General features: G+C 63.3%; 1 protein-coding gene across 1 annotated transcript; it reads left to right on the top strand.

The window, feature by feature from the left end:
• Positions 1-1,665: 1,665 nt before the first annotated feature.
• On the top strand, positions 1,666-18,837 carry LOC128802619 (mucin-19-like; the record flags this gene model as incomplete). The annotated part of the gene is given in 16 exon segments (XM_053969174.1): positions 1,666-1,722; positions 6,702-6,752; positions 6,933-7,094; positions 7,471-7,599; positions 8,426-8,514; positions 10,223-10,322; positions 11,029-11,251; positions 11,368-11,440; positions 11,529-11,837; positions 14,185-14,293; positions 15,401-15,573; positions 17,526-17,640; positions 17,921-17,995; positions 18,272-18,358; positions 18,620-18,737; positions 18,740-18,837. Coding segments are annotated over 16 exon segments (1,965 nt in total), but the record flags the coding sequence as incomplete, so codon positions are not given.
• Between the last annotated feature and the right edge of the window lie 615 nt (positions 18,838-19,452).

Raw genomic sequence — 19,452 nt, 5'->3', positions numbered from 1 at the left:
TCGGATGGGGGTGACACTGAAATTTTGAGGTGCCCTGAGACACCTGTGTCTCCTTAGGAAGGGTGACACCCAAATTCCGGGGTGTCCTGGGACACCTGTGTCCCCTCGGGTGGGGGTGGCACCCAAATTCCGGGGTGTCCTGGGACACCCGTGTCCCCTCGGGTCGGGTGACACTGAAATTCTTCTGTGCTCTGGGACAGCTGTGTCCCCTCAGGCGGGGGTGACATTGAAATTTTGAGGTGCCCTGGGACACCTGTGTCCCCTCAGGAAGGGTGGCACCCAAATTCCGGGCTGCCCCAGGACATCTGTGTCCCCTTGGTGAGGGTGACACCCAAATTCCACAGTGCCCCGGGACACCTGTGTCCCCTTGGTGAGGGTGACACCCAAATTCCAGGGTGTCCTGGCACACCTGTGTCCCCTCAGGAAGGGTGACACCCAAATTCCGGGGTGCTCTGGGACACCTGTGTCCCCTCGGGTGGGGGTGGCACCCAAATTCCGGGGTGCCCCGGGACACCTGTGTCCCCTCGGTGAGAGTGACACCCAAATTCCGGGGTGCCCCGGGACACCTGTGTCCCCTCAGGCGGGGGTGACACTGAAATTCTGAGGTGCCCTGGGACACCTGTGTCCCCTCGGGTGGGGGTGACACTGAAATTCTGAGGTGCCCTGGGACACCTGTGTCCCCTCAAGCAGGGGTGACACTGAAATTCCGGGGTGTCCTGGGACACCTGTGTCCCCTCAAGCAGGGGTGACACTGAAATTCCGGGGTGCCCTGGGACACCTGTGTCCCCTCAGGCGGGGGTGCCACCCGAATTCCGCTACCCTGGGCGAGGACAGGGGTGTCACCCACGCTCGGGTGCCCCGGGGCGGTGCCCCGAAACCCGCGTCCCCTCGGGGCGAGGGCGGCGGCGGCACCGGAGCCGCTGGAGCCGAACGGAGCCGCCCGGACGGCGGCCCGGGGCGGGGGGGGGGGGGGGGGGGGGGGTTGGGCGGGCGCTGTCCCCTCCCCGAGGGGACAGCCCGTGGGGGGAGGGACGCGGTGCCACCCGCGGTGCCACCCGCGGCTTCTCCTGGGGCTGGCACCGGCAGCGCCCCGGCCCCGGAGCGGCAGGTGAGGGGCACGGGGTGCGGAGCGGCCCGGGGCGGGCGGGGGGCACAACCCCCCCAGGGTGGGCAGGGGGCACGAAATACCCCCAGGGTGGGCAGGGGGCACAACCCCCCCCCAGGATGGCGCCCCGAAACCCCCCCAGGGTGGGCAGGGGGCACAAAATACCCCCAGGATGGGGCCCCAAACCCCCCCAGGGTGGGCAGGGGGCACAAAATACCCCCAGGATGGGGCCCCGAAATCCCCCCAGGGTGGGCAGGGGGCACAAACCCCCCCCGGGATGGGGCCCCAAACACCCCCCAGGGTGGGCAGGGGGCACAAACCCCCCAGGGTGGGCAGGGGGCACAAAATACCCCCAGGATGGGGCCCCAAACACCCCCCAGGGTGGGCAGGGGGCACAAAACCCCTCTCAGGGTGGGGATTACGGGGACCCCCGAACTTCCCCCCCCCCCAAAAAAAAAAGAAAGGGACCCGGAGCTGTGGGGAGGGGTCGCAGCCCGGAGCTGATGCGGATTTTGGGGAGGGGTCTCTGGTGCTCCTCCAGAGCCCCCCCCTCGGGTTGCGCCATGATGGACGCGGGGGACAACGGGGGACAACGCAGCCCCCCCCGGCTGGCACAGGTGAGTGGGGGGGACCCCCAGGTGAGGGGAGGGACCCCCAGGTGAGGGGAGGGACCCCCGGGTGAGGGGAGGGACCCCCAGGTGAGGGGGGGGACCCCCAGGTGAGGGGGAAGGGAGGAGGCGGGGGTGGCGCTGGGGGGGCCCAGGTGATGCCGGGGACCCCCCCAAACCCCCGGGGAAGCCTCGGCCCCACCTGGGGGGGGGTCCCGGGGGGGGTCCCGGCATTTGGAGGTCCCGGCATTTGGGGGTTCCCAGCCCCCCCCTCCCGCCTTTGGCTGGGGACCCCCGGCGCCCCCTCCGCGGCCCCCCTGGCCCCCCGCCAGCCCCGGGCTGGAACTGGGACACGGGGCGGGGACAGCGACAACGCGGAGGGGACAGGGACAAAGCGACAGGGACAGCGACAGAGGGGCGGGGACAGCGACACAGGGACAGCGACAGAGGGACAGGGACAGCGACAACGCGGAGGGGACAGGGACAAAGCGACAGGGACAGCGACAGAGGGGCGGGGACAGCGACACAGGGACAGCGACAGAGGGACAGGGACAGCGACACAGCGGCAGGGACAGCGACAGAGGGGCGGGGACAGCGACATAGGGACAGCGACAGAGGGACAGGGACAGCGACACAGCGGCAGGGACAGCGACAGAGGGGCGGGGACAGCGACACAGGGACAGCGACAGAGGGGCGGGGACAGCGACACAGTGGAGGGGACAGCGACAGGGACAGCAACACAGGGACAGGGACAGCGACAGAGGGGCGGGGACAGCGACACAACGACACAGCGATAGGGACAGCGACACAGCGACAGGGACAGCGACACGGGGCGGGGACAGCGACACGGCGACAGGGACACAGCGACAGGGACAGGGACACGGGGCGCCCCTCCCCCCCCGTGGGAACGGACACACCCCCCGACCCCCGACCCCCCCAAACTGTTCCCCCCGTGTGTCCCCCCCGAGGGGTCCGCGGACTCCTGGGGACCCCCCGGGCAGAGGGGACCCCCCCCAGATTTTGGGATCCCCCAGATTTTGGGACCCCCCCCGGACTTTGGGACCCCCCCCAAAAGTACAGGACCCCCCGATTCCAGGGATCCCCTCGAACTCTGGGGATCCCCCAGATTTTGGGAACCGCACAGAGTCATGGGACCCCCCCAAAGATCTGAGACCCCCCCAAAGATCTGAGACACGCCCAGACTTCTGGGATCCCCCCAAAAATCTGAGACCCCCCACAAACACCTGGGACCCCACAAACACCTGGGACCCCTCCAGACTTCTGGGACCCCCAAAAACCTGGGATCCCCCAAAGATCTGAGACCCCCCAAACACCTGGGACCCCCCCAAACATCTGGGACCCTCCAGACTTCTGGGACTCCCAAAAACCTGGGATCCCCCAAATATCTGAGACCCCCCCCAAACACCTGGGACCCCCCAAAGATCTGAGACTCCCCCAGACTTCTGGGACCCCCCCCCCAAAGACCTGGCAACCCCAGACTTCGGGGTCCCCCCAAAGATTTGAGACCTCCAAAGATTCTGGGACCCCGCAAAACCTGTGACCCCCCCAAAGATCTGAGACCCCTCCAAAGATCTGGGACCACCCAAATATCTGGGACCACCAAACACCTGGGACCCCCCCAAAGATTTGAGACTCCCCCAAACACCTGGGACCCCAAAACACCTGGGACCCCACAAAGACTTGGGACCCCCCCAAAGATCTGGGACCCCCCCAAAGACCTGGAACCCCCCAAAGATCTGGGACCCTCCAGACTTCTGGGACCCCCAAAAACCTCGGACCCCCCAAATATCTGATACTCCCCCAAAGACCTGGGACCCCCCCAAAGATCTGAGACTCCCCCAGACTTCTGGGACCCCCCCCCCAAAGACCTGGCAACCCCAGACTTCGGGATCCCCCCAAAGATTTGAGACCCCTCCAAAGATCTGGGTCCCCCCAAAACCTGTGACCCCCCCAAAGATCTGGGACCCTCCAGACTTCTGGGACCCCCAAAAACCTGGGATCCCCCAAATATCTGAGACCCCCCCAAAGACCTGGGACCCCCCCAAAGATCTGAGACTCCCCCAGACTTCTGGGACCCCCCCCCCCAAAGACCTGGCAACCCCAGACTTCGGGGTCCCCCCAAAGATTTGAGACCTCCAAAGATCTGGGACCCCCCAAAACCTGTGACCCCCCCAAAGATCTGAGACCCCTCCAAAGATCTGGGACCCCCCAAAGATTTGAGACTCCCCCAAACACCTGGGACCCCAAAACACCTGGGACCCCAAAACACCTGGGACCCCACAAAGACTTGGGACCCCCCCAAAGATCTGGGACCCCCCCAAAGACCTGGAACCCCCCAAAGATCTGGGACCCTCCAGACTTCTGGGACCCCCCCCAAAAATCTGGGACACGCCCAGACTTCTGGGACCCCCCCAAAAATCTGAGACCCCCCACAAACACCTGGGACCCCACAAACACCTGGGACACCTCCAGACTTCTGGGACCCCCAAAAACCTGGGATCCCCCAAAGATCTGAGACCCCCCACAAAGACCTGGGGCCCCTCCAGACTTCTGGGACCCCCCCAAAGATATGGGACCCTCCAAACTTTTGGGCCCCCCCAAAAACCTAGGATCCCCCAAATATCTGAGACCCCCCCCCCCAAAGATCTGAGACCCATCCAAACACCTGGGACCCCCCAAACACCTGGGACCCCCCAAAGATCTGAGACTCCCCCAGACTTCTGGGACCCCCCCCCCCAAAGACCTGGCAACCCCAGACTTCGGGATCCCCCCAAAGATCTGAGACCCCTCCAAAGATCTGGGACCCCCCAAATATCTGGGACCACCAAACACCTGGGACCCCCCCAAAGATTTGAGACTCCCCCAAACACCTGGGACCCCAAAACACCTGGGACCCCACAAAGACTTGGGACCCCCCCAAAGATCTGGGACCCCCCCAAAGACCTGGAACCCCCCAAAGATCTGGGACCCTCCAGACTTCTGGGACCCCCAAAAACCTCGGACCCGCCAAATATCTGATACTCCCCCAAAGACCTGGGACCCCCCCAAAGATCTGAGACTCCCCCAGACTTCTGGGACCCCCCCCCCAAAGACCTGGCAACCCCAGACTTCGGGATCCCCCCAAAGATTTGAGACCCCTCCAAAGATATGGGACCCCCCAAAACCTGGGACCCCCCCAAAGATCTGGGACCCTCCAGACTTCTGGGACCCCCAAAAACCTGGGATCCCCCAAATATCTGAGACCCCCCCAAAGACCTGGGACCCCCCCAAAGATCTGAGACTCCCCCAGACTTCTGGGACCCCCCCACCCAAAGACCTGGCAACCCCAGACTTCGGGGTCCCCCCAAAGATTTGAGACCTCCAAAGATCTGGGACCCCCCAAAACCTGTGACCCCCCCAAAGATCTGGGACCCCCCCAAAGACCTGGGACCCCCCCAAAGATCTGGGACCCCCCCAAAGATCTGGGACCCCCCAAAGACCTGAGACCCCTCCAAAGATCTGGGACCCCCCAAAGATCTGGGATCCCCCAAAACCTGGGACCCCCCCCCAAGATCTGGGACCCTCCAGGCTTCTGCCCCCCCAAACACCTGGGATCCCCCAAATATCTGAGACCCCCCCAAACACCTGGGACCCCCCAAAGATCTGAGACCCCCCCAAAGATCTGAGACCCCCTCCCAAACACCTGGGACCCCCCAAACACTTGGGACCCCCCAAAGACCCGAGCCCCCCCAGACTTCTGCCTCCCCCCCCCCCCCAAACTTTGGGGTTCCCCGGGCATTTGGGCCCCTCTGGCCGCCTGGGACTCCCCGAATTCCCGGCACCCCCAGGGACACTTGGGGCCCCCCCGGACCCCCGGGAATTCGGGGACACCCCGAATTCCTGCGAACCGCCCAGATTTTGGGGTTCCTTGGAGCCCCGGCAGCCCCTGGGACCCCTCAGAATTTGGGACTGCCCCGGACCCCCGGGACCCTCGGATTTGGGGAACCCCCCCCCCCGGATTTTGGGATCCCCCAGATTTTGGGAACCCCTGGATTTTGGGACCCACCCCCGGATTTTTGCACCCCCTGGATTTTTGGGGTTCCCTGGATTTTGGGACCCCCTGGATTTTAGGATCCTCTTGGAATCTGGGACCCCCTCGATTTTGGGGACCCCCTGGATTTTAGGATCCCCTTAGATTTTGTGATCTCCCAGATTTTGAGACCCCACCGGATTTTGGGACCCCCCAGATTTTGGAACCCTCCTGGATTTTAGGACACCCCCCCCCGAATTTTGGGGTTCCCTGGATTTTGGGACCCCCCGGATTTTGGGACCCCCCGGATTTTGGGTTCCCCCGGATTTGGGGACCCCCTGGATTTTGGGGTCCCTTGGATTTGCGGACCCTCTGGATTTTGGGACCCCCCGGATTTTGGAACCCTCCTGGATTTTAGGACACCCCCCCCCGAATTTTGGGGTTCCCTGGATTTTGGGACCCCCCTCGATTTTGGGATGCCCCCGGATTTGGGGACCCCCCTGGATTCTGGGACCCCCTGGATTTTGGGACCCCCCGGATTTTGGGATCCCCTCGGATTTTGGGACCGCCCCCATTTTGGGACCCCCCGGATTTTTGTACCCCCTGGATTTTTGGGGTTCCCTGGATTTTTGGACCCCCTGGATTTTAGGATCCCCTTGGAATTTGGGACCCCCTCGATTTTGGGAACCGCCCTGGATTTTGCGGGCCCTTGGATTCTGGGGTCCCTTGGATTTGGGGACCCTCTGGATTTTGGGACCCCCTGGATTTCGGAACCCCCCTGGATTTTAGGACGCCCCCAGATTTGGGGACCCCCCAGGATTCTGAGACCCCCTGGATTTGGGACCCCCCCCCCATTTGGGAACCCCCCTGGATTTTAGGACCCCCCCCCGAATTTTGGGGTTCCCTGGATTTTGGGGACCCCCCCGGAATTTGTGTCCCCCCAAACCTCCCCCCACAGGCCGAGCGCCGCCGGGACCTGCAGGAGGAGCTGCGGGACCTCAGCAGCCAGGTGGGCGGGGCTTGCGGAGAGGGGCGTGGCCAGCACATGTCAGTCACAGCCTGGCCCCTCCTCTCACTGAGGAAGGGGTGGGGCATGCGGCTGTCAATCACCCAAGTGGGAAGGGCATGGGGCTGTCCCTCACCCTGGGGGCGGAGCTCGGAGCTGTCAATCACGCCCCTGCCCAATCAGGTGGCGGCGCTGGGGCGGAGCCTGGCGGCAGAGCGGGGGCGGAGCCTGATGGAGGGCGGGGCCCTGCGGGCGCTGGAGATCGCGGTGGGCGGAGCCCAGGCCCGGGTGGGCGGAGCCTGTCGGGCCCTGGACCGGGCCAAGGAGCGGCTGCGCCTGCAGCAGGTGGGCGGGGCCGGGGGCTGAGGGGGCGGGGCCTCGCACAGGTGTGGGGGAAAGGGGTGTGGCTTGTGGGGGAGGAGCCTCTGGCAGGGGGTGTGGCTTAGGTGGGCAAAGAGGGTGTGGCCGGGGTGTGGTCTGTGAAGGAGGCGGGGCTTATGTGGCAGAGCTTTGGGTGGGGCCATGTGGGGTGGGGCCCGAGGGGGTGGAGCCCCTGGAAGGGGCGGGGTCTGGGTAGGTGTGGCTATGATGGGGCTAAAAGAGGCGTGGTTTGTCTAAAGGGGGCGTGGTCTGAGGGTTGCGTGGCTGTGCATGAGTGGCGGGGCAGTGGACGGGGCCATGCGTGTGGGCGTGGCCTGTCACTGACCCCGCCCCTCTGCAGGAGGCGGGGCAGGTGCTGTGGGCGGAGCTGGAGGCCGCTCGTGCTGCCAAGGCGGGGGCGGAGCTCCGGGCTCAGGAGGCGGAGTCTCAGTGCCAGGCCCGGGGGGCGGAGCTGGAGCGGCTGCGACAGGTGGGCGGGGCTAAGGCGAGGGGCGGGGTAATGGGCGGTGCTTTTGCAGGTGGGGCAGTGCTAAGGCCCAATGGGCGGGGCTAAGGTGAGGGGCGGGAATAAGGCCCAATGGGCGGGGCTTTTGTAGTTGGGTGGGGCTAAGGCCCAATGGGCGGGGGTTTTGTAGTTGGGTGGGGCTAAGGCCCAATGGGCGTGGCTATTTCAGTTGGGTGGGGCTAAGGACCAATGGGCGTGGCTATTTCAGTTGGGTGGGGCTAAGGACCAATGGGCGTGGCTATTTCAGTTGGGTGGGGCTAATGATCAATGGGCGTGGCTATTTCAGTTGGGTGGGGCTAATGATCAATGGGCGTGGCTATTTCAGTTGGGTGGGGCTAAGGACCAATGGGCGTGGCTATTTCAGTTGGGTGGGGCTAAGGCCCAATGGGCGTGGCTATTTCAGTTGGGTGGGGCTAATGATCAATGGGCGTGGCTATTTCAGTTGGGTGGGGCTAAGGACCAATGGGCGTGGCTATTGCAGTTGGGGTGGGGCTAAGGCCCAATGGGCATGGCTATTGCAGTTGGGGTGTGGCTAAGGACCAATGGGCGTGGCTATTGCGCTTGGGGTGGGGCTAAGGACCAATGGGCGTGGCTATTGCAGCAGGGGCAGAGCTAAGGACCAATGGGCGGGGCTATAGCAGCCTGTGGGTGTGGCTAAGGACCAATGGGGTCAGGCTATTGCTGCTGGGGGTGTGGCTATGGAATGATGGGCAGGGCTAAAGCACCCGCTGGGCGTGGCTGTTCTGTGGGCGTGGCTCGCGGGGCGTGTCCATGCCGGCCCCGCCCACAGGCGGTGCAGGCGGCCCAGCATTCCCGGCGCCGGGCGGAGCAGGAGCGGGACCAGGTGGCGGCGCAGGTTGACCACGCCCCCCGCGCCAGGTGAGCTCGGCCACGCCCCCTGCCTGGCCGTGGGGCCCCGTGTGTCCCCCATAGCCCCCATAGCCCCCATATGTCCCCATGGGTCCCCTCTATGTCCCCTCTGTGTCCCCTCTATGTCCCCATGGGTCCCCATGTGTGTCCCCCGTGCGTCCCAGATGTCCCCATGTGTCCCCAGATGTCCCCAGATGTCCCCAGATGTCCCGTCTGTGTCCCCATGTGTCCCCATGTATCCCCTGTGTCCCCGTGTCCCCATGTGTGTCCCTGTGTGTCCGCATGTGTGTCCCCATGTGTGTCCCTGTGTGTCCCTGGATGTCCCCATGTGTGTCCCCTGTGTCCCTATAGCCACCATATGTCCCCAGATGTCCCCAGATCTCCCCATGTCCCCTAGAGCCCCCTCTGTGTCCCTATAGCCACAATATGTCCCCATGTGTCCCCTATATCCTCTCTATGTCCCCTATAGCCCCCTCTATGTCCCCATGTGTCCCCTATAGCCCCCATGTGTCCCCATGTGTCCCCATGTGTCCCTATAGCCACAATATGTCCCCATGTGTCCCCATGTCCCCCCTATGAGTCCCCCATATGTCCCCATGTGTCCCTATAGCCCCCATGTGTCCCCATGTCCCCATGTCCCCTATAGCCCCTACAGCCCCTCGATGTCCCCATGTGTCCCCTATAGTCCCCTCTATGTCCCCTATAGCCCTCTCTATGTCCCCATGTGTCCCCATGTGTCCCCATGTCCCTATAGCCCCAATATGTCCCCATATGTCCTCTCTATGTCCCCATGTGTCCCCCATAGCCCCCATGTGTCCCCTATAGCCCCCAGATGTCCCCAGATGTCCCCATGTGTCCCCCTGTGTCCCCATGTGTCCCCTATAGCCCCCATGTGTCCCCATGTGTCCCCATGTGTCCCCATAGCCCCCATGTGTCCCCATGTCCCCTGCATGTCCCCATAGCCCCCAGATGTCCCCAGGTGTCCCCAGATGCCCCCGTGTCCTCTCTATGTCCCCAAGTGTCCCCATGTGTCCCCTGTATCCCCAGATGTCCCCATGTCCCCATGTGTCCCCTCTATGGCCACATGTGTCCCCATGTGTCCCCACGTGTGCCCCTCGTGTCCCCTCTATGTCCCCAGATGTCCCCATGTGTCCCCTGTATGTCCCCATCTGTCCCCTGTATGTCCCCAGATGTCCCCACATGTCCCCAGATGTCCCCATGTGTCCCCTCTATGTCCCCATGTGTCCCCTCAATGTCCCCACATGTCCCCTGTATGTCCCCATGTGTCCCCACATGTCCCCATGTGTCCCCTCTATGTCCCCATGTGTCCCCACATGTCCCCATGTGTCCCCTCTATGTCCCCAGATGTCCCCTGTATGTCCCCATGTGTCCCCTGTATGTCCCCACATGTCCCCACATGTCCCCATGTGTCCCCTGTATGTCCCCATGTGTCCCCTCTATGTCCCCAGATGTCCCCTGTATGTCCCCAGATGTCCCCAGATGTCCCCATGTGTCCCTTCTATGTCCCCATGTGTCCCCTCTATGTCCCCATGTGTCCCCACATGTCCCCATGTGTCCCCTCAATGTCCCCGTGTGTCCCCTCTATGTCCCCAGATGTCCCCAGATGTCCCCATGTGTCCCCTGTATGTCCCCAGATGTCCCCACATGTCCCCATGTGTCCCCTCAATGTCCCCGTGTGTCCCCCGTGTCCCCACAGCGCCCCCGCTGGTGACCCCGCGGCGCTGCAGGCGGCGCTGGAGGAGCTGCGGGAGCACAACCGGGACCTGCGGGAGCGGCTGCGGCAGCGGCTGCGACAGGTGGGGACACCGGGGGGGACACGGGGACACCTGGGACACCTGGAGGGACACGGGGACACCGGGGGGGACACGGGGACACCTGGAGGGACACGGGGACACCTGGGACACCTGGGGGTCATGGGGACAGCGGCTGCGGCAGCGGCTGCGACAGGTGGGGACACCTGGGGGGACATGGGGACACCTGGGACACCTGGAGGGACACGGGGACACCTGGGACACCTGGGGGGACATGGGGACACCTGGGGGGACACGGGGACACCTGGAGGGACACGGGGACACCTGGGACACCTGGGGGGACATGGGGACACCTGGGGGGACACGGGGACAGAGGCTGCGACAGGTGGGGACACCTGGGGGGACATGGGGACACCTGGGACACCTGGGGGGACACCTGGGGGGACATCGGGACAGCGGCTGGGACATGGGGACATCTGGGGACACCTGGGGACACACCTGGGGGGACACGGGGACAGGTGTGCCATGGGGACAGGGGTGCCACGGGTGCCATGAGTGCACCTGTGGGTGCCGTGGGGACAGGTGTGGGCACAGGTGAGGGTGCCATGGGGTGCCGTGGGCACGGGTGTGGCGTGGGTGTGGCACAGGTGTGGGCACAGGTGTGGCGCGGGTGTGGCACAGGTGTGGCACAGGTGTGGCACGGGTGTGGCGCGGGTGTGGCACAGCCCGGTGCCCTGGCCCTCGCCCGCAGGTGGAGGAGCTGCGGCTGGCGCTGGTGGCCGCGGGCTCGCGGGCTCAGGACGCGCAGGCGGCGCGGGCCCGGCTGGCGCAGGAGCAGCGGCGGCTCCGGGAGCGGCTGCGGCAGGCCCGGGACCCCCCCGGGACCCCCGGGACAACCGGGACAACCGGGATTACCGGGATAACCGGGATAACCGGGATAACCGGGACAACCGGGATTACCGGGATAACTGGGGGTGCCGAGATAACCGGGATTACTGGGACATCCGGGACAACCGGGATAACCGGGATAACCGGGATAACCGGGACAACCGGGATAACCGGGATAACCGGGAGTGCCGTGGGTGCCGAGATAACCGGGATAACTGGGATAACCGGGATAACCGGGATAACCGGGATAACCGGGACAACCGGGATAACCGGGAGTGCCGAGTTAACCGGGATAACCGGGACAACCGGGATAACCGGGACAACCGGGACAACCGGGAGTGCCGGGATTACCGGGACAACCAGGATAACCGGGATAACCGGGAGCCCCGGGAGTGCCGGGATAACCGGGAGTGCCGGGGGTGCCGAGATAACCGGGATAACCGGGATAACCGGGAGCACGGGGACCCCCGGGATAACCGGGACAACCGGGATAACCGGGAGTGCCGAGTTAACCGGGATAACCGGGACAACCGGGATAACCGGGACAGCCGGGATAACCGGGACAACCGGGATAACCGGGATAACCGGGACCCCCGGGAGCCCCGGGAGCGCCGAGCCCGCCCTGCGCGCCCGCTGCGCCCGCCTGCAGGAGCTGCTGCGGAGCGAGGCGGGGTCAGCGACACGCGGGGACAGCGGGGACAGCGGGGACAGCGGGGACAGCGGGGACAGCGGGGACAGGGGGGACAACGGGGACAGGGGGGACAGCGGGGACAACGGGGACAACGGGGACAGCGGGGACAGGGGGGGACAGCGGGGACAGGGGGGACAGCGGGGACAACGGGGACAACGGGGACAGCGGGGACAGCGGGGGACAGCGGGGACAGGGGGGGGACAGCGGGGACACGGGGGGACAGCGGGGACACGGGGGGACAGCGGGGACAGGGGGGACAACGGGGACAGGGGGGGACAGCGGGGACAACGGGGACAACGGGGACAGGGGGGACAGGGGGGACAGCGGGGACAGCGGGGACGGGGGGGGACAGCGGGGACAACGGGGACAACGGGGACAGGGGGGACAGGGGGGACAGCGGGGACAGCGGGGACGGGGGGGGACAGCGGGGACAGGGGGGGACAGCGGGGACGGGGGGGGACAGCGGGGACAGCGGGGACAGCGGGGACAGGGGGGACAGGGGGGACGGGGGGGACACAGGGGGGACGGGGGGGACACGGGGGGGACATGGGGGGATAGCGGGGGACAACGGGGACGGGGGGGACAGCGGGGACAGGGGGGGACGTGGGGGGGACAGCGGGGGACAACGGGGACGGGGGGGACACTGGGGACAGTGGGGACAGGAAGGGGACGGGGGGGGACACGGGGAACAATGGGGACGGGGGGGGCACTGGGGACACGGGGGGCGAGGGGGGACAACGGGACACCGGGGGGGACGGGGAGAACACGGGGGGACACCAGGGGACACGGGGGACACGGGGGACAGAGGGGACAGCGGGGACAGCGGGGACAGGGGGGACAATGGGGACGGGGGGGCACTGGGGACAGGGGGGGACGGGGGGGGGACAGGGAGGGACAACGGGACACCGGGGGGATGGGGAGGACACGGGGGGACACCAGGGGACACGGGGGGGACAGGGGACAGTGGGGGACAGGGGGGACAGCGAGAGGGACAAGGGGGGGACAATGGGGACAGTGGGGACAGGGGGGGACAGTGGGGGACAAGGGGGACAGCGGGGACACGAAGGGGACACAGGGGGGACAGGGGACAGTGGGGGACGGGGAGGATGGGGTGGGCTCAGGGGAGGCACAGGGGGGACACGGGTGGCAAGAGTGACACAGGTGACACAGCTGTCCCCTCAGGGCATGGCTGGCGCTGTCCTGGGTGACACAGGGTGACACAGGGTGACTCAGGTGACACAGGTGACACAGGGTGACACAGGTGACTCTGTGGGTGACCCAGGTGACACAGGGTGACACAGGTGACACTGTGGGTGACTCGGGTGACACAGGGTGACATAGGTGACACAGGCGACACAGGTGACACGGGTGGCTCCGTGGGTGACCTGGCTGTCCCTGCAGGGCGCACCTGGCGCTGTCCCAGGTGACACAGGGTGACACAGGGTGACACAGGGTGACCCAGGTGACACTGTGGGTGACCCAGGTGACAGTGGGTGACCCAGGGTGACACAGGTGACCTGGGTGACACAGTTGACTCTGTGGGTGACCCAGGTGACTCTGTCGGTGACCCAGGTGACACAGGTGACACAGGTGACTGTGGGTGACCCGGGTGACACAGGGTGACCCAGGTGACTGTGGGTGACCCAGGTGACACAGGGTGACACAGGGTGACCCAGGTGACCTGGGTGACACAGGTGACACGGTGGGTGACCCAAGGTGACAGTGGGTGACAAAGGCTGACCCAGGTGACACGGTGGGTGACCCAAGGTGACCCAGCTGTCCCCGCAGGGCGCGCCTGGCGCTGTCCCGGGTGACACAGGGTGACCCAGGGTGACACAGGTGACAGCAGGTGACCCAGGGTGACACAGGTGACCCAGGGTGACACAGGTGACCTGGGTGACACAGGTGACACTGTGGGTGACCCAGGTGACACAGGGTGACACAGGGTGACTCAGGTGACTCTGTGGGTGACCCAGGTGACACAGGGTGACACAGGTGACACTGTGGGTGACTCGGGTGACACAGGGTGACACAGGTGACTCCGTGGGTGACCCGGGTGACACAGGGTGACACAGGTGACACAGGTGACCTGGGTGACACAGGTGACACAGGTGACACAGGGTGACCCAGGTGACCTGGGTGACCCAGGTGACACAGGGTGACACAGGTGACACTGTGGGTGACCCAGGTGACACAGGGTGACACAGGGTGACACAGGTGACACAGGTGACCCAGGGTGACACAGGTGACCTGGGTGACACAGGGTGACACTGTGGGTGACCCAGGTGACACGGTGGGTGACCCAAGGTGACCCGGCTGTCCCCGCAGGGCGCGCCTGGCGCTGGCCCGTGCCGCGCGTGTCACCGGGCGCCGCCTGCGGCTCTTGGCGGCCGAGGCCGAGGAGCAGCGGCTGCGGGGGGAGCGCTACTGGCTGCAGGTGGGGGCTGGCACCGGTGTCACCTGTGTCACCTGTGTCACCTGTGTGTCACTGTGTGTCACTGCGTGTCACCTGTGTCACCTGTGTGTCACCTGTGTGTCACCTGTGTCACCTGTGTGTCACCTGTGTCACTGTGTGTCACTGTGTCACGTGTGTCACCTGTGTGTTACCTGTGTCACCTGTCACCTGTGTGTCACCTGTGTGTCACTGTGTGTCACCTGTGTCACCCTCTGTCATGCATTGTCATCTATCGACATTCATTGTCACCTACTGTCACTTACTGTCACCTCCTGTCACCTGCTGTCACCTGCTGTCCCCCACAGCCTCTGTGTCCCCACGTGTCCTCCCTGTGCCCCAATGTCCCCAATTCCCCCGATGTCCCCAATGTCCCCAATGTCCCCCATGTCCCCAATCCCCCTGATGTCCCCATTGTCCCCATTGTCCCCATTGTCCCCAATGTCCCCAATCCACCTGATGTCCCCGATGTCCCCCATGTCCCCCATGTCCCCCATGTCCCCCATGTCCCCCATGTGCCCCATGTCCCCGATGTCCCCCATGTGCCCCATGTCCCTGATGTCCCCCATGTCCCCCATGTGCCCCATGTCCCCCATGTCCCCCATGTCCCCGATGTCCCCCATGTCCCCCATGTCCCCGATGTCCCCCATGTGCCCCATGTGCCCCATGTCCGCCATGTCCCCAATGTCCCCGATGTCCCCCATGTCCCCCATGTCCCCAACGTCCCCAATGTCCCCGATGTCCCCAATGTCCCCAACGTCCCCCATGTCCCCCATGTCCCCCATGTGCCCCATGTCCCCCATGTCCCCGATGTCCCCAATGTCCCCAACATCCCCCATGTCCCCGATGTCCTCCATGTCCCCGATGTCCCCGATGTGCCCCATGTCCCCCATGTCCCCAATGTCCCCAATGTCCCCAATGTCCCGGATGTCCCCCATGTCCCCGATGTTGCCAATCCCCTCAATGTCCCCAATGTCCCCGATGTCCCCCAGTGTCCCCGATGTCCCCCAGTGTCCCCAATGTCCCCGATGTCCCCAATGTCCCCGATGTCCCCCATGTCCCCCATGTGCCCCATGTCCCCGATGTCCCCAGGCCCGTGCCAGCGAGGCCGCTGGCCGCCTCCTGGCTGACCAGGTGGCCGCGGTGGCCGCGGGCACGGCCCAAGCGCTGGCCCAGGGCCACCGCCTGCGCCGGGAGCTCGAGGACGTCGGGGACGGCGCCGCGGCCGCCGCGCGGCACGTGGCCGTGCTCCGGGCGCGCCTCAGGTGGGGACGGTCCCCTGCGGGCCCCGCGGACCCCATAGAACCCCTATAGAACCCACAAAGCCCTATAGACCCCGTAGAACCCCTATAGAACCCACAAAGCCCTATGGACCCCATAGAACCCCTATAGAACCCACAAAGCCCTATGGACCCCATAGAACCCTATGGACCCCATGGAAACCCTATAGATCCCACAAACCCCTATAGATCCCATGGAACAGCTATAGACCCCATAGAACCCCTATAGATCCCCATAGAACCCTATCGACCCCATAGAACCCTATAGATCTCCATGGAACCCCTATAGATCCCAAAGAACCCTATAGATCCCACAAAGCCCTATGGACCTCATAGAACCCCATAGAACCCATAGAACCCCTATAGAACCCACAAAGCCCTATGGACCCCATAGAACCCCATAGATCCCCATAGAACCCCTATAAAACCCACAAAGCCCTATAGATCCCCATGGAACAGCTATAGACCCCATAGAACCCTATAGATCCCATAGAACCCTATCGGCCCCATAGAACCCTACAGATCCCCATAGAACCCCCATAGATCCCACAAACCCCTATAGACCCCATAGAACCCTATGGACCCCATAGAACCCCATAGATCCCCATAGAACCCCTATAAAACCCACAAAGCCCTATAGACCCCATAGAACCCTATAGATCCCATAGAACCCTATCGGCCCCATAGAACCCTAAAGATCCCCATGGAACCCCTATAGACCCCAAAGAACCCTATAGATCCCACAAACCCCTATAGACCCCATAGAACCCCTATAGATCCCACAAACCCCTATAAATCCCCATGGAACCCCTAAAGATCCCCATGGAACCCCTATAGAACCCACAAACCCCTATAGATCCCATGGAACAGCTATAGACCCCATAGAACCCCTATAGATCCCATAGAACCCTATCGACCCCATAGAACCCCTATAGATCCCATAGAACCCTATAGATCCCACAAACCCCTATAGACCCCATAGAACCCCTATAGATCCCACAAACCCCTATAGGGGTCTATAGAACCCTATGGACCCCATAGAAACCCATATAGAACCCACAAATCCCTAAAGATCCCCATGGAACCCCTATAGAACCCACAAAGCCCTATAGACCCCATGGAACCCTATGGACCCCATAGAACCCCCATAGATCCCATAGAACCCTATAGACCCCATAGACCCCATAGACCCCACAGATCCCATAGACCCCACAGGCCCCACAGATCCCATAGATCCCTATGGACCCCGTAGACCCCATAGAGCCCCTGTGGACCCCATAGATCCCTATAGACCCCATAGATCCCCCACAGACCCCATAGACCCCCCATAGACCCCATAGATCTCTATGGACCCCCACAGACCCCACAGACCCCATAGATCCCTATGGACCCCACAGACCCCATAGACCCCATAGACCCCACAGACCCCATAGACCCCCCACAGACCCCATAGATCCCTATGGACCCCACAGACCCCACAGATCCCATAGATCCCTATGGACCCCGTAGACCCCATAGAGCCCCTGTGGACCCCATAGATCCCTATAGACCCCATAGACCCCATAGATCCCCCACAGACCCCAGAGACCCCACAGAGACCCCAACATCCCATAGGGACCCCAATGGGGTCAATATCCCTATGGGATATTGAGGTGTCTGTGGGGTCCCTATGGGATTTTGGGGCCTCTATGGGATATTGGGGTCCCTATGGGACATTGGGGTGTCTGTGGGGTCCCTATGGGATTTTGGGGTCCCTATGGGACATTGGGGTCTCTGTGGGGTCCCTATGGGATTTTGGGGCCTCTATGGGATTTTGGGGTCCCTATGGGACATTGGGGTCTCTGTGGGGGTCCCTATGGGATTTTGGGGCCTCTATGGGATTTTGGGGTCCCTATGGGACATTGGGGTCTCTGTGGGGTCTCTATGGGATTTTGGAGTCCCTATGGGGTGTGTGGGGTCTCTGTGGGGTCCCTATGGGGTGTGTGGGGTCCCTGTGGGGTCTCTATGGGATATTGGGGTGTCTGTGGGGTCTGTGGGGTCTATGGGATCTCTGTGGGGTCCCTATGGGATTTTGGGGCCTCTATGGGATATTGGGGTGTCTGTGGGGTCCCTATGGGATTTTGGGTCCTCTATGGGACATTGGGATCTCTGTGGGGTCCCTATGGGATTTTGGGGTCCCCTATGGGATATTGAGGTGTCTGTGGGGTCTCTATGGGACATTGGGGTCTCTGTGGGGTCCCTATGGGATTTTGGGGCCTCTATGGGATTTTGGGGTCCCTATGGGACATTGGGGTCTCTGTGGGGTCCCTATGGGATGTTGGGGTCCCTATGGGGTGTGTGGGGTCCCTGTGGGGTCTCTGTGGGATATTGGGGTGTCTGTGGGGTCTGTGGGGTCTATGGGATCTCTGTGGGGTCCCTATGGGATTTTGGGGTCTCTATGGGACATTGGGGTGTCTGTGGGATTTTGGGGTCCCTATGGGATTTTGGGGCCTCTATGGGATTTTGGGGTCCCTATGGGACATTGGGGTCTCTGTGGGGTCTCTGTGGGACATTGGGGTCTCTGTGGGGTCCCTATGGGATTTTGGGGGTCCCCTATGGGACATTGGGGTGTCTGTGGGGTCCCTATGGGATTTTGGGGTCTCTATAGGATGTTGGGGTCCCTATGGCATATTGGGGTGCCTAGGGGGTCTCTATGGGATATTGGGGTCCCTATGGGGTCTCTGTGGGATATTGGGGTGTCTGTAGGGTCTGTGGGGTTTATGGGGTCTCTGTGGGGTCCCTATGGGATATTGGGGTCTCTATGGTGTCCCTATGGGATTTTCGGGTTCCTATGGGATTTTGGGGTCTCTATGGGACATTGGGGTGTCTGTGGGATTTTGGGGTCCCTATGGGATATTGGGGTGTCTGTGGGGTCCCCAATGGGACATTGGGGTGTCTGTGGGATATTGGGGTTTCTATGGGACATTGGGGTATCTATGGGGTCAGTGGGGTCTATGGGGTCTCTGTGGGGTCCCTATGGGATTTTGGGGTCTCTATGGGACATTGGGGTCTCTGTGGGGTCCCTATGGGACATTGGGGTCTCTGTGGGGTCTCTATGGGATTTTGGGGTCCCTATGGGACATTGGGCTGTCTGTGGGGTCTCTATGGGATATTGGGGTCCCTATGGGACACTGGGGTCTCTGTGGGGTCCCTATGGGATTTTGGGGCCTCTATGGGATTTTGGGGTCCCTATGGGACATTGGGGTGTCTGTGGGGTCCCTATGGGATTTTGGGGCCTCTATGGGATTTTGGGGTCCCTATGGGACATTGGGGTGTCTGTGGGGTCCCTATGGGACATTGGGGTGTCTGTGGGGTCCCTATGGGATTTTGGGGTCCCTATGGGATTTTGGGGCCTCTATGGGATTTTGGGATCCCTATGGGACATTGGGGTGTCTGTGGGGTCCCTATGGGATATTGAGGTGTCTGTGGAGTCTCTGTGGGACATTGGGGTGTCTGTGGGGTCTCTATGGGATTTTGGGGTCCCTATGGGACATTGGGGTCTCTGTGGGGTCCCTATGGGATATTGAGGTGTCTGTGGGGTCTCTGTGGGACATTGGGGTGTCTGTGGGGTCTCTATGGGATTTTGGGGTCTCTATGGGATTTTGGGGTCCCTATGGGACATTGAGGTGTCTGTGGGGTCTCTATGGGATTTTGGGGTCCCTATGGGACATTGGGGTGTCTGTGGGGTCTCTATGGGATTTTGGGGTCCCTATGGGACATTGGGGTCTCTGTGGGGTCTCTGTGGGACATTGGGGTATCTGTGGGGTCCCTATGGGATATTGGGGTCCCTATGGGATATTGAGGTGTCTGTGGGGTCCCTATGGG

The sequence above is a fragment of the Vidua macroura genome, unplaced genomic scaffold, assembly GCF_024509145.1.
Source record: "Vidua macroura isolate BioBank_ID:100142 unplaced genomic scaffold, ASM2450914v1 whyUn_scaffold_126, whole genome shotgun sequence".
Lineage (NCBI taxonomy): Eukaryota > Metazoa > Chordata > Aves > Passeriformes > Viduidae > Vidua > Vidua macroura.
The sequence above is the reverse complement of the archived record's forward strand: the minus strand, read 5'-3'. Positions and strand labels throughout refer to the sequence as shown.